Source organism: Myodes glareolus, chromosome 27 (assembly GCF_982192425.1).
Source record: "Myodes glareolus chromosome 27, mMyoGla1.1, whole genome shotgun sequence".
Lineage (NCBI taxonomy): Eukaryota > Metazoa > Chordata > Mammalia > Rodentia > Cricetidae > Myodes > Myodes glareolus.
The window spans coordinates 11,807,515-11,822,581 of NC_142052.1; the positions used below are offsets into that span (position 1 = coordinate 11,807,515).

The 15,067-nt window shown below is 39.3% G+C and overlaps 2 protein-coding genes across 5 annotated transcripts in view; one reads left to right on the forward strand and one right to left on the reverse strand.

Annotated features, from left to right (window-relative positions):
- LOC125399935 (ATP-dependent translocase ABCB1) overlaps positions 1-15,067 on the reverse strand; it is a 155,337-nt gene that overhangs the window by 134,638 nt on the left and 5,632 nt on the right. The window lies entirely within an intron of this gene.
- Positions 1-15,067, forward strand: part of Rundc3b (RUN domain containing 3B) — a 151,218-nt gene that overhangs the window by 34,782 nt on the left and 101,369 nt on the right. For all 4 annotated transcript variants that reach the window (XM_048433599.3, XM_048433597.3, XM_048433598.3 and 1 more), the window contains exon 3: positions 10,356-10,489. In XM_048433599.3, coding sequence (XP_048289556.3) covers positions 10,356-10,489 — 134 coding nt within the window. The remainder of the gene's footprint in view (positions 1-10,355; positions 10,490-15,067) is intronic.

The window sequence follows — 15,067 nt, forward strand, 5'->3', positions numbered from 1 at the left end:
AGAGGGTGGGATTAAAGACATGCTCCTCTGTGCCCAGCTTGCTTTTTTTTATGACAGGCTCCTTCTCCATCACTCATGCTGGCCTTAAACTTGCTAAATAGCCTAGGCTTTCTTAAAACTCATAGTCTGTCTGCTTCAGTCTGCTATATACTAAATTTATATGAGCCATCATATTCCACCTATAGTTAGCATTTTAAAGTAACCCTTTAACAGTTGAAGAAAAGTTGTGTATAATACATTTTAAGATCACAACCTGTGAAATGATGAAAATGGCAACATACATAAGCATTGCTTTATTGTTGGCTGAATGGCAGTGTGAGCTCTCGCCCTATCTCTGTTTCCTGGGTTTTTGTGTACAGCCAGGTTCTTCTGCCCTCTTCTGCAACCCCACTCAGCTTTTCCTTTCTGCGCATTTCCATTCCTTTGGTAAACTTGATGACCCTCAGAAATACTTTCTGTCTAAGATACCCAGGAGCTGTACTAGGCTGGGACTGAGTTGGGTGACATTCACTGTCTTTCCTGTCCTTACTTTAGTCTCTCCTGACTTGTTCGTTGTCCTGCTGCAGCCTGCCAGGAAAAGCCTTGTCTTCACAGCCTGTCTTCCTCCCCTAAGAACTCAGCATCTTTATATGGACCCAAGGAGCCCCTATTCTTCCCGCCACTCTTTTCAACCTTTCTCTCTTGCACATCTCTATTCCTTTGTGACTTGCCAACCTCTAGAAACACTCTTTACCAAGGACCCCATAGCTACCGCACTTGGCCAGAATTCAGTGAACAATGACAAACAATGAAACAGAACACCAATAAAGGTGAGACCAGATATCTACCAAGAACACTTCAAACATCGTAACTCCAGATGCCTAGGTCCTAGCACAAAAATACAGACATGAACATCCAAGATAATATGCCTTCTCTAGAAGCCAACCACCCTATTGCAGTAGACCCTTACAGAGCCATTTAGTTGAAGCACAAGACAAGGATCTCAAAGCTGTAATTATGAATGTGGTCAAGGACCTTAAAGAGGACATGAATCCAGGAAAACACAAACAGTTCCATGGAATAACGAAAACACTTCCAGACATTAAGGTAAAATTTAACAAAGAGACAAAAACACTAGTCAGGCAGTGGTGGCACATGCTTTTAATTCCAACACACGGGAGCCAGAAGCAGTGGATCTCAGTGAGTTGGGTCTACAAAGCAAGTCCCAGGACAGCTATGAATGTTACACAGAAAATCCCTGTCTTGAAAAACCAAAAATCTGGGGATCTTGGGGATAGAGGGGACAGACGTCAACATAATAAAGGCAGTTTAGAGCAAAGCTACAACCAGCATAAACTTGGGTAGAGAAAAACTCAAAACAATTCCACTGAAATTAGGATGTCCACTCTATCCATACCTAATAATTATAGTGCTGGAATCCTTAGCTATAGCAGTAAGGCAGCTGGAAGAAATCAAGGGGATGCAAATAGGAAATGAAGTCCAAGTATCTTTATTTGCAGTTGATACGATTTTATACATGAAGGATCTTAAAAACACCGCCAGGAAGCTTCTAAAGGTTGATAAACACTTTCAACAAAGTAGCAAAACTTTGCAAAAATAAGTATAGTCTTCGTATACATATACATGTATATGTATATGACAGTCATACTGAGAAAGAAGGCAGGAATATTACCTTTCACCATTACAATGACAACAACAAAGTCTTAGAATAACTCGGAGTAAGTGAAAGACTTGCATGGTAAAAGCTTTAAAACACTGAAGAAAGAAATTAAAGAAAGCACCATAAAGTGGAACAATCTCCCTGATTTCAAGTGGAAATATAGGGCTATGGTAATTAAAGAACAACAGCATAGTGCTGGCATACAGACAGACATGTTGACCAGTGGAATTGAATTGAAGATCCAGACGTAAGTCTACACTTACACCTAATTTTTGACATGCACACTGGAGAAAAATCAGCATGTTCAACAAATGGTGCTAGTCAAACTGGATTGTTGTATGTAGAAGAATACAACTATATCCATGTTTATCACAGTGAACACAACTGCAAATGGATGAAAAACATTGACATAAGACCAGATCAACAGCAATAAATGGGACTTTGATGCCGAGAAACTCTTCTGTCAAAGTTCACCATCACGAGAACAAAGGAACAGCCTACAGAGGATGAAAAGACCATTACCAATTATATATCTGGGGTGTGGTTAGTATCTAACATATATAAAGAACTAAAATCCCTGAACATCAAGAAAACAGACTCACCAACTTAAAAGTGGGTTACAGAACTAAGTAGAGCTCCCAAAAGATGAAACTCAAATAGCTGAGAAACTCTTAAATGGTTAACGTCCTTAGTCATCAGGGAAGTGTAAATTAAAACTACTTTGAGATTTCGTCTTACATATCAGTCAGGCTTTCCAAGATCAATGAAACAAATGACAGCAAATGCTGGAGAAGATGTGGGTACTGGGGAACAATTAGTCATTCCTGGTGGGAGTGCAGACTTGTACAGCCACTGTCGAAATGAGTGTGATGGCAGCACCTCAGGAAACTGGGAAACCGATCTTCCTCAAGAGAGCTGATACTACCACTCCTTGGCATAATCCAGAGGATTCTATCCCCCTTTACAGAGATAACTTAGTAATCCATGTTCATGTCTACACCATTGAAATAGTCAGAAATTGGAAACAGCTTAAATGCCCATCAATTGATGAATAGATAATGAAAATGGGGTTTGTTTAATACAGTAGGATATTTTTGAACTGTTGAGAGAAAATGAAATTACAATAGTCTCATGTAAATTGATGGATCTAGAAAAAATTATCCTGTTGGAGCTAAGTCATACTTAAAGACAAATATCGTCTGTTTCCTCTTGTATGTGGATGTTAGCTTTTAAGCTTTCCGTATGTCTGCCAGAATCTGAATAACCACAAAGTTGAGGTACCTAGTAAGGGACCTGGGGAATGAGAGAGTCTCCAAAGGAAGAGAAAATTGAATATAAGGTTATGGAGGTTAGATAAGGGAACTGGAATCAGAGGGTTAAGTAGGGAGGGACATGGGAGAACAAGGTAAAGGAGGGGATACAGGGAGGGACAACTGATGACACTGACGGTTATTGAAAAACCTCTAGAAACCTACTACTGTAGAAGCTTCTGAAATAGATACACATATGAAGGACATCTGAATGTAGTCAGCATATAATGGAAACAATGTCCCCAACTAGACATCTTAGGCCACCAAAGAAAATCTCTCAGTGTCAGGAATTGATTACATTCTGCTGAGTTTTTGGTTCATGGGGTCCTATGGAATCCCCCAAACTTCATTCACAGGGTATTACTAAGGCCACTGGTTGCCCTTCACAACCTGATGTTATAACCCTACTGCTGAAGACAACACTTATTTATGTAATCAAACACAGAAGTCCAACTGGTGCCTAGCTAGATGCTTCTCCCCTGCTGACTAATGTTCATAGTGCTGGAAGGTACTCTGTATTCTGTGAGAGGAGTAAGGGAATCATCAATGTCACCCAAATATAATCCATATGACCTTCAACAGTGAACTGCTCCCAAAATATACTGGTGCGATAGTGGCACAGATATTATGAAAGTAACCAACCTCTTTTTTTTAAGTGGATTTAAGGCTTACTCCAGGAGATGGATTTCATTCCTGACATTGCTAAAATGGTCAAGAACCTGAAACTAGATAGGTTATGACCCTAGGAGAAACCTACTACTGTTAGTCTGCCAAAGGAACATAAGATGACTCCTGATGACATACTGCTATACCTATAGCTCCTTCCTCAACCCTCATCAGAGAAGCTTCTTTTATTCAGGAGATGGGACCACAGAGACCCATAGCTGAACAAAATGCAGAGAGTGAGAGACTTTGGAATTCTCAGTCCTAAATGAGATGTCTTCATCCAACCCTTCTCTCTAGTTCCAGGGTTCTGTGCAGAAGAGGAAACAGAGTGATAGTAAGAATCAAGGGTGATGATGGCTCAGTGGAACAGCACATTTCAGATACAGTAGACTGATCCACATATGAACTCACATTGTGGCAACATTTTTTTTTTATTATTTACAGGAGAACAGATATACTAAGTATTTAAATGTTATGTGAGAAAGTCCCAGATACAGAGTATTTCCTTGTTCCCCCCTCTTCTTTCTGTGAGAATTTTAAAGCCAAAAGGAAAACCAATGAACTGTTCTCCTCCGTCTGTCACACCTATGATGCCAGAAGAAAAGTAAATACCTGGTTGTGTGCGAGCCTCTCTTTTTCTATTCATCAAATGAAAACTCTGGAAACTTGCCTACAGATAGCATGGAATCCAGTGGATTCTTGTTTGGCCTGTATGCTTCTGTTTGCTTTTGTTCTGTCTAGAATAAGATTTAATTATGATTAAAACATTTGGGGCTGGAGAGATGGCTCAGTGGTTAAGATTACTGGCTGCTCTTCCAGAGGACCTGTGTTCAATTCCTGGTACTCACATGGCAGTACACAGCTGTCTGTAACGTCAGGATCTAACACCCTCACATATAGGCAGAACAGCAATAAAATAAAAATAATTTTTTTCAAAAAGTTCAGGTAGTGGTAGTCTTTAATCCCAGCACTAGGAAAGCAGAGACAAGTAGATCTCTGTAAGTTTGAGGCCAGCCTAATCTACAGAACAGATTTTGAGACAGCCAAGGCTACACAATAAAAACCCTGTTTTGAAAAAATAAAAATGAAACAATAACAGCACCACCAACAAAAAAAATCCCAAAACACCCCCCAAAAAACAAATCCTACAAGGATTTTACATTTTAAATCAAATGTTTTCCCATAACCTCTTCTAGTTAAGGAAAGAGTAACCACAGTAAGAGACTAATAACAGTGTACTAACCATATCGTAAACCTCAGTAAAAGACCAATAATAGTGTACTAACATGTCGTAAACCTCAGTAAAAGACAAATAACAGTGTACTAACCATGTCGTAAACTGGGTCCTAGATTTAGAAAGTGTCATCACTTTATATGAGAGATAGAGTGAGCTTTGTCATAAACTTAGTTGTGTACTAGGTTATTTTCCTTAAATGATACTTAGTGGAAATTATCATTAGTAAGTTTTTGGTTCTACAAATAATAATACAACAAATCTTCCAGGATAGAGATAATATAAGCATCACTTAAGCATTAATAATTGATACATTGTTACTATTTTCAGGGGAAAATAGTCTATTCTGATTTGAATTTTAATGTTGGAATATTTTGATAGCTGTAGTTTGATGTAGTTGTAGATCCTTTCAGATGCTTTAATATTTGTTAATATTTAATATTTGTTAAACTGTTGGAATTCAAGGTAAAATAGATGTATTATAGCTGTATAAATCTTTGATTTTTCATGAAATATGACTGTCATTGCCTGCTGTTTGGTTTGACAGAGGATCTCGTTATTTGGAATGGTGTCAGATAATGTCTTACAGGGCATTTCAGTCTTTGCTTATAAGCGAAGGAAATGTCATTTGTTTGGAATATGATTTAAGAAGTTCTGTCTTAGAATTTTCCCATAGTTTGGTACTAGAATTTTTAAAACAACTTTATAAAACAAAATTTATAAGACTTTTCCAAGTGGTGAGTGTTAAACACTTTGTGAACTGAGCAGATTAGTTTGAAAGAAAGGCAGCAAGGAAGGTGGATATATGGCAGGGTTTAGAGGGGGGAACGATGGGGAAAATGATGCAATTGCATTATAACCTTAAAACCTAATAAGATTATTTAAAAATAAAATCATCTGAGAGGGAGAAACTTTTTTTAAATGTTGGAAGTCACAGGAAATCAAAGTCTGTCCTGCAGAGCAGGGATTTAGCGTTGTGTTGTTACTGGAATGCTGCTTCCAATGTTCAGGAAAAGGATGGCCTGTAACACGCTGGGGCACAAATAGACCGCTGCTCTTCCAAAACGTTTATTTATAATTTTCAGAAATGTTAAACCTAAAAGTGTGTATTTATTTTTAAAGCTAAACGTTCCTGAGCCAGATAGTTCAAACAGCTTCTCTTAATCAGCCCTACAAATTCTGACATGGAAAGCGAGCACATGCATTCGGGCTCCTGCTCACGGTAGAGGCTCCCCTAAGTTCTTGCATTTGGAGAGAGTGACGCAAGCAAAAGGGAACCCTGGCTGCTTGCTGTGAAGACTTACAGCACCCCAGTTGCTCAGGCCACAGGCAGCAGCTTAGTGTTCTTCCTAGGGGAGCATCTCACATTCATCTTAATTGGGTTCGTTTCATTTATGAGATATAAGTGTGTTTCTTTCTTCAAGGGTATGTGTGCCTTCTTATTTGAACTGTCCAGTGTAGAATTATGAACCGGCTCATCTCCAATATGCTGGTGATGTCTCCTGTCATGAGCTGCTCAGACCTTGGAGTTGATGTGCTGTGGAGAGCTGTGTGAGTTAGGTCATCTTTCCTGGTACATTTCATGGGATGTGGAAAACTTCCAGTTTTGTTTTTTTAAACCTAGAGGGTCCAAGTGTCTTTCTCTAATTTTTAAAATTAAAATCTTGTTTTAGACTAATTTCTATGAGTCTATTCTTCCTTTCCCTTATGACCCCATATATTTCCATTGTTTCCTTCTTTAGTCCTGGTTTTATTAGTTGTACACATTGTGCAGTTATATTTATTAGAACTCATAGTGATAACTGTCAGGTTATTATTTCTCAACATCTAAGTTCTGTATAATAATACTTGATGCTATGCAAGCTGTAGGTTCAAGGAAACAGCATGAATTTTTCAGTCACTTAACAAAACACACATGAGTTCTGTCAACAATAACTGCTCTGTATCCATTATCTTTACCAGGAGTATATTTCTTAGTTTCTTTTCTCCCTGTTAGATTGAATAGCTTTATTTACTCACTGAAAATATCATACTAAATTTCCTGCCATATGCAAATGATTGTTGAGCCTCTGGTTTTTGTTTTTATTGTTGTCTTTTGAGACAGGGTTTCTCTGTGTAACAGCCCTGGCTGTCCTGGAACTCCCTTTATAGACCAGGCTGGCCTCAGACTCACGGATATCTGCCTGCTTCTGTTTCCTGAGTGCTGGGATCAAAGGCGTGCGCCGCCACCACCCAGCTTTGTTTCGTTAGCCTCTGCAATATGATTTAACATTTTTTCACATGTTTAATTAGAAAAGTCATTTTTTTTCAAGGGTTAGAGCAGGACAGGTGATAAAACATCGACAGCAAGTATATTTTCATTTTCTTAATGTGGATTCCCACAAGCAATCATTTTAAACAGTTACTTTGTCTTCTGTGGTATATGTATAGCCATACTCACAATAGACATGGGTTGCGTTTTATTTCTTTAGGACTGACATTTATTTGACCTTTGAACTATGTCACAAAGTCCAGGCAGGCCTCTGACTCTTCAGTTTTCTCAGCTCCGCATCCAGAGGACTGGGATTACAGATATGCGCCATACACCCAAGTCATGTATTTAAGCCTTATGCTAATGCTGCTGCTGAGAAGAAAGCACAAGCCTGGCACTCTCTTTGGATAGGCAGCAAAATTAGTGAATAAAAGTTCATATTAGCAGTAATTCAGTTATCAGCTTTTTAATGAAACATTTTATTTTGTTTTAGATGATTAAATTGACTAATTTTATGTTTTATATATTCAGATATTTTTATATTTATGATTACAATCGAACGCATATATACACATACTCATCAAGAACTTTTAAAAGATAACTCTGGCTGGGTAATTATATACACACAAAACTTAAGAGACTCAATGGATTGTGTTTATATATGTACATTTATATATTTGTATGTGGCAATAATAAGAAGAAGTTATCAATTTCAGGAGTGGGGGCATTGGAAGGGGATGGACAGAGGGAAAGAAAGGGGAGAAATAATGTAATTTTTAATCAAAATATTTTAATCAAATTAAAAATAAAACACACCGTACTATACAAAGTTCTATTTAGAATTATTAATAATGACATAAGATACACCAAATAGAATGTCTTTTCAGGCACAGGCATGTAATTATCCAAATGTAAAAAATGAGGTTGGATAGAGGAGCTTCTTCCTGAAGCAGTGTAAGAGCCAGAGGGCAGGGAGGACAGAGAAAACAGGCCCTCTAAATTCACCTGAGCTCGGAGTCTGAGGCAGCGTGCACAGGGCCTGCATGGGTCTGCACCAAGTCCTCTGTGTTTATTTTGTGGCTTCCAGCGTAGTATTTTTATGAGATTCCTGAGTGTGAAAGAATAGGACTTTGTGCTTCTTGTGCCTTCTCTTAGACTCTCTTCCTTGTCTGTTCAGTCTTGGTCTGATATGTTGGTTTGTGTTTTCTCTTGGTATATTTTATTATTATTCCTTAGACACCTGATTGTTTTCTAATGAGAGACAAAGGTCGATCTGGATGATGAGGGGAAGTGAGGAGAACTGAGAGGGAAGGGAGGGGAAATCTAATCAGCATATAGTATGTGAGAAAAAAAATTTATTTTCAGTAAAACGGAAAATATCAAATGGAAAAAAGAAAGCATATTTAACAAATGGGGCTGGCATAACTGGATATCAGCATGTAGAAGAATGAAAATAGACCCATATCTATCACCATGCACAAAACTCAAGTTCAAATGGATCAAAGACCTCAACATAAAGCCAGCAACACTGAACCTTATAGAAGAGAAAGTGGGAAGTACACTTGAATGCATTGACACAGAAGACCACTTCCTAAATAGAACCCCAGCAGCACAGACACCGAGAGAAACAATTAATAAATGGGACCTCCTGAAACTGAAAAGCTTCTATAAAGCAAAGGACACAGTCAACAAATCAAAATGACAGCCTACAGAATGGGAAAAGATCTTCACTAACCCCACATCGGATAGAGGTCTGATCTCCAAAATACACAAAGAACTCAAGAAATTAGTCATCAGAAGAACACATAATCCAATAAGAAAATGGGGTACAGATCTAAACAGAATTCTCAACAGAGTAATCTAAAATGGCTGAGAGACATTTAAGGAAATGCTCACCATCCTTAGTCATCAGAGAAATGCAAACGAAAACAACTCTGAGATTCCATCTTACACCTGTAAGAATGGCCACGATCAAAAATACTGATGACAGCTTATGCTGGAGAGGTTGTGGGGTAAAGGGAACACTCCTGCATTGCTGGTGGGGGTGTAAGCTGGTACAACCCCTTTGGATGTCAGTGTGGCGATTTCTCAGAAAATTAGGAAACAACCTTCTTCAAGACCCAGTAATACCACTTTTGGGTATATATCCAAAAGATGTTCAATTGTGCCACAAGGACATGTGCTCAACTATGTTCATAGCAGCATTGTTTGGCATAGCCAGAACCTGGAAACACCTAAATGCTCTTTGACCAAAGAATGGATAAGGAAAATGTGGTACATTTACACATGGAGTACTACACAGCAGAAAAAAATAACGACATCTTGAGTTTTTCAGGCAAATGGATGGAGCTAGAAAACATTATTTTGAGCGAGGTAACCCAGACCCAGAAAGACAATTATCACATATACTCACTCATAAGTGGTTTTTAAACATAAAACAAAGAAAACCAACCTACAAATCACAATCTCAGAGAACTTAGATAACAATACGGACACTAAGAGAGACATACAAGAATCTAATCTACATGGGAAGTAGAAAAAGACAAGATCTCCTGAGTAAATTGGGAGCATGGGGACCTTGGGTGAGGTTTGAAGGGGGGAGGGGAGCAGTGAAAAATGTAGCGCTCAATAAAAAAGAAAAGAAAAAAAGTTAAAGGGATATGGTTAAATTCAGATAAGTAAAAGTACCATAAAAATGAGGATGGTGTATAGCTCAGTTTTTCACAGGTCGGTGACTACGTCACAACCAGCGATGACTCTCGGAGGAGGGTGTTGTAGGGACAGGAGAGTGTGGTAGAAAAGCGTGACTCTCCAGTGGATGCAAAATGCTAATTGATTTTATTGCTTGTAGGGCCAATACAGCCTTTTAAAGAGGAATAAAAAATTGTCATCATTTACTTTCTATTTTTCACGATAGAAAAGGTTTATAATCCAACTAACCGCACGTAAAGGAGTGCTTGCCCAGTGTCCAGGAAGCTCAGGAACAGCTTCCTGTGCTGCAGCGAAAATCTCGGACAATGAGATATTTTTAGTGTCTAGTTCCTTTCCATTGCATGTGAATAACTACCATTCAGAATTAACCATGTCGGATTTCAGAAGTAACCGAGTACATGTCCAGTGCCCTTCCCATACTTGCCCACTCTAGTATCATTCATTGCTCGGAGTTTTACTGGTCATGTCTTTTGACTTTCCTGAACTAGTTTATTTATTCTGTGTTACAATTATCTCCTGAAGGTCAAGTAACCTGGTTTGGTTATGAAAGTCCTCGTAGCTTCTGGGACTATATCAGAGTGGCCTGCCGGAAAGTTTCTCAGAACTGTATCTGCAGCATTGAAAACATGGAAAATGTCAGTTCCTCCAGAGCTAAGGTAAGGCTTGACAGTCTGGAGTATGTCTAATCTGATTAGAAGTTATTTTACTTGGACAGAAAATATTCGAACTCTGTATTTTAAAAATGTTTTCTTTCTTTGTTAGAATTTGCGCGTTACCCAGGTTAACTTTTAGAGGTTTTATTTCTATTTCACTGTGTGTGCTTATTTTATAATACTGTCTGTTGATCTGTCACTGGTGCATCTTGAGTAGCAGGAAGATATGAACCTACTCACTACAAATTTCCTGTTAGGAAACATTTTTAAAGTATATCCCCGTCAAAATAGGTATCTTATTGCATGCCTGTAATACCAGTACTTGGGCGGCAGAGGCAGGCTCATCTCTGAGTCTAGGCCAGCCTGGTCTACATACAGAGTGAAGTCACAGAGAACCGTGGCTACATAGAGAAACGTGTACACATACTCACACATACACACACAACAATATATAATATACATATTATATGTATTACAATATATATATATATTTTCCTGAGGAATCCGTAGAATCTTCAGAGGCCTCTCTTTGGGTGTCTGTAATCTCCAAACCAACACATAGTGTTCCTTTTCTTTTCTCGGTGTTAACATTTACACTACTGTGCACAAACGGTACAGTAGTGACCAGACCTGCACAAACAAAGGTGGTGGCATCAGATGAGACAAGCAGCCACTGAATGCTTTCCTGCCATACAGTATGTATGTGTATGTATGTATGTGTGTGTGTGTATACACACACACAGTTTTACTTCAGAATGTCTACTGAATGGCATAGTAAGAATTGATTATTCAATTTAAACTTTGACTAGGTATTGACTACTCTCCTTAGTATGGCAATGTGTACTATGATTGGGCGTGATTATGCATGCCTGTCATCTCAGCACTGGGGAGGCTGAGGCATAGAGGGAGGATTGAGGGTTTGGGGCCACCTTGGGAAACATAATGAGTCCCAGCTAGGCCAGATGTTATAGTAAGCTATATCGGAAAATATTTCTGTGTGCATCTGTGTGTGTCTGTGTGTGTGTGTGCGCGCATGCTGTATTCAGATGTAGTGATTGCATACTTGTGCATGCACATACAGAAGCCATGGCAGGGTATGACTTCATCACTCTTTACTTTGTACCTCAAGTCAAGGTCTTTCCTAACTGAAAGGCTGCTAGTTTGGGTTGCGCTGGCTGGCTGACGAGCGGGAGAATCTAGAAATGGCTCCCCCCCCCCCCCCCCCCCCCCCCCCGCAATGCTAGAGTTAGAGTCACACCGGCTTTCTATGTGGTTTGGGTGCTCATGCTTACAGGACAAATGCCGTTGAGCCATCAGAACATCCCCATTTACTGAGGTTCAGAATGTTAGGTATAGTAAATGTTAATAGGTATAGTCTAACTAAAAGCTTTCTTAGGGTCCTCCATAATTTTAAAACTTGTATAAACAAATCAAAAAAGTTTTTAAAAAATGCCTGACATGCTAATGTAAGGTGTTTTAGCATTCATTTCAGAAATACTTTGTGTTTTATTGGTCTGTTCTTAGTATAAAAATAACAATTTGCAGTTTGGAGATCAAATTAGTTCATTATTTTAGAATTTTAAAATTGAAATTGCACCTCCGTTGAGTTTCTATCACTTTTGCTTTTAGCTCTCCCTATGACTTAGGAATGGTATCTCAATATGTTTAGGTAAAAAGACTAGCTGTGTTTTGGATGAACTGAATCTATACACACAAACCCTTGTGGCACATAAACTTTTTGATTTTCGTTAAGGTTTTTTTCCACTGTCTGCTTGAGATTGCAATCTGATAGCTTTTAGTAAAATCGTTAAATAAGATAAGACAGAACAAAACAAGCAGTTCAGAATAAGAGAAAGGAAACAGAAGGGAAAGCTCCAGAAACACATACAGATGCAGAGGCACATGTGTTCACACACACAGGAATTCCTTACAGAAGCCATGCATATACACAAAGGACCTGCATGTAAGTTCTCAACTTCCCAGTCTTCTATGCGAAAAGTGTGTTTTAGAATCAGTCATTTTCATGATAATAATATGATAATCAGAACCTTTCAAACATATAGCTCTCCAGCAGTGTTCTCCTCCAAGTCTCTTGATACCGTCTGCATTTAAAAACCATGTGTGATAATGACACCGGGTTTTGATTCTACTGCATAGACTGGCTTTGTGGGATCCTCTTCTATTTGGATGCACACCTTGCTAGACCTGGATGGAGGGGGGAGAGCCTTGGACTTCCCACAGGGCAGGGCACCCTGACTTCTCTTAGGACTGGAGAGGGAGGGGGAGGGGAAGGGGGGAGAGTGGGAGGGAAATGGGGGGATGGGAGGAGGCGGAAATTTTTAATTTAAAAAAATCCTTAAAAAAAAAACATGTCTGGGGTTCATTCAGATTCAGCTAGATGCACTTATGTGAGGGGAAAGACGCCTCCATAAATCTCAGTTTCTCATCTGGTAAAGGGAATAATGACACTGGCATTGCCAGGGCCTTTCTTTTAGTTTGTCATGTTTTTAGTGGTCTTCTAGACATTAAATGTCAGTGTGAGACAGCATTTGTAATGGAGCATCACTTCTTCACATTCTCTGTAGTTTTAACTGGACTCCAAAATAAATATTGTTGATGATCTAAATGGCTTTGAAAAGGCAATAAATGGCAAAGGTAGTTGGGCTTTAACTGCAAATTTTACAGAAACAGAATTTGCCCTATCTGGTGGTAAAATCAGAAACCCAGATGCCTAAATATTGTGAGAAATTAGATTCCCACAGTGGCTGGGATAAGACTGAGAAGCAGAGCATGAAAACGCTGATCGCTCCCACAGTGGCTGGGATAAGACTGAGAAGCAGAGCATGAAAACGCTGATCGCTTCCACGAGTTGAAAGTGCACTCTACCGAAACCACGAGGACAGGAAAGGTGACCTCAGTTGTCAGCCTGCAAGAGCAGAATTGCATAATCAACCGGCGTGAACCTGGATGTAGATTCCTCCCTGTGGCCCCCATTTTGTGTGACCCTGGACAGAAGGTCCTGGTGTGGCCACAGACTCGTGACTAGTGTGAGACACGGAGTCCATGTCCTTTACAGCCTCTGAGTTTGTCGTTTACTGCTCAGCAAAAGAAAACATGAATTCTCTATAATAAATCCAGTCCCCCTCCCCGCTTAGTTGCATACGAGCAGCGCTTGTTGCCTTTCTTTCCTCTGCACGGCATATGCTGTGTGTAACAGCCGCATACAGAGAGGAATCTTTGGCTTGAGGAAGTCTCTCACAACAGTTGAATGAGAAAGGTTTTCATAAGTTTCCAGTATTGTATTACACAGATTGAGTCATTTTTAGAAGTGCAGTAATTTGCTTCTCGAAGGGCTTCCTGCATCTGGGATAGCTCCTTTTCCACTGGATGATGAAATCCCAAAATTCCAGTAAACACATTTTAAGGGAAAAATACTTCATCATAGTGTGAGCACACAGATTCATGGAGAAGTAAAACAAATTTGTGTTGCAAAGTTGTTGAGTCATTATGAAGGATTACTGGTTAGATCATTATTTCTATCACTTATGTTCAATGACATGTACATTGAATATATTTCTATTGACTTATGGAGAAATTGTTCAAAGGAAGTTACACGGAACATGGATTTATGAAGAGTTTAGCTTGGTAACACAACACTGGATAACGTAAAAATAAGAAACCAGCTTTCTAGTTTTTAAGTTTAAATTAAGCAACATGAGCATGAAAGGTGTTGTAAACTCCTTTAATACAGGCTAGAATCATATGTCCCCAAATGCAGAAAGTAATTGAGGCGACAAAAACGATAAAAATGATAGCTTTTTAATACAAAATTACTTTTCAGAATAAGCCTTATTTTAAGAGAGAACTTGATAACCACAAGGGCCATATGCAGCCATGAAGTCAGAAAGGATCTGAAGAGACAGCGTCAGACTATCAGCAGGAGGATGGGGCATTGAAGGGAAAGGGACTTTCTTTCCCTCAAATCCCAAGAGGAACTACATAGGAGAGAGAGTCACCATGCAGAGCATCCATGTCCCTTCTGAAAGGAGAGACGTTCCAGAAAAGGGTGGGTGGTGTTATGACAAGAACAGGGTTTTGGGTGAGCAAATTTCACACCACCTCTATCATGGCCTGGCTTGCATCCCAATGGACATATACAAGGTAGAGCCGTAAATTTACCATGCAGGCAGCGAGAGAAGGGGATGGTGGAGAGGGATACGGGGAGGGGCGGAGTCTGATTTCTTGGAGAAAGGGGAGCAGTGAGATGGTCTGTGAGCTTGGATTAAGCAGCAGTTAACTGGCTGAAGGTTTTCGTTTTAGTCTGTAGAAATAAGAGATTAAGTTCTGGAAAAACTAGGAAGCATGTTTTGTAAATACTCCAGACAGTTCACAAGGATCAACAGAAAAAGGTCTAAAAGTGATGCCCTTCTATATGACCCCCAAGGAAAAATATTAGCTGAGGAGAGAAAGGAATAAGTGCCCCAGGTTATTGTTAACAGCGCCTGTTATTAGATCAAATCAAGTTTATCAAGGACATCAAGCTAGCTGTGGTGGTATGTGCCACAACCTCAGCTCTCAGGA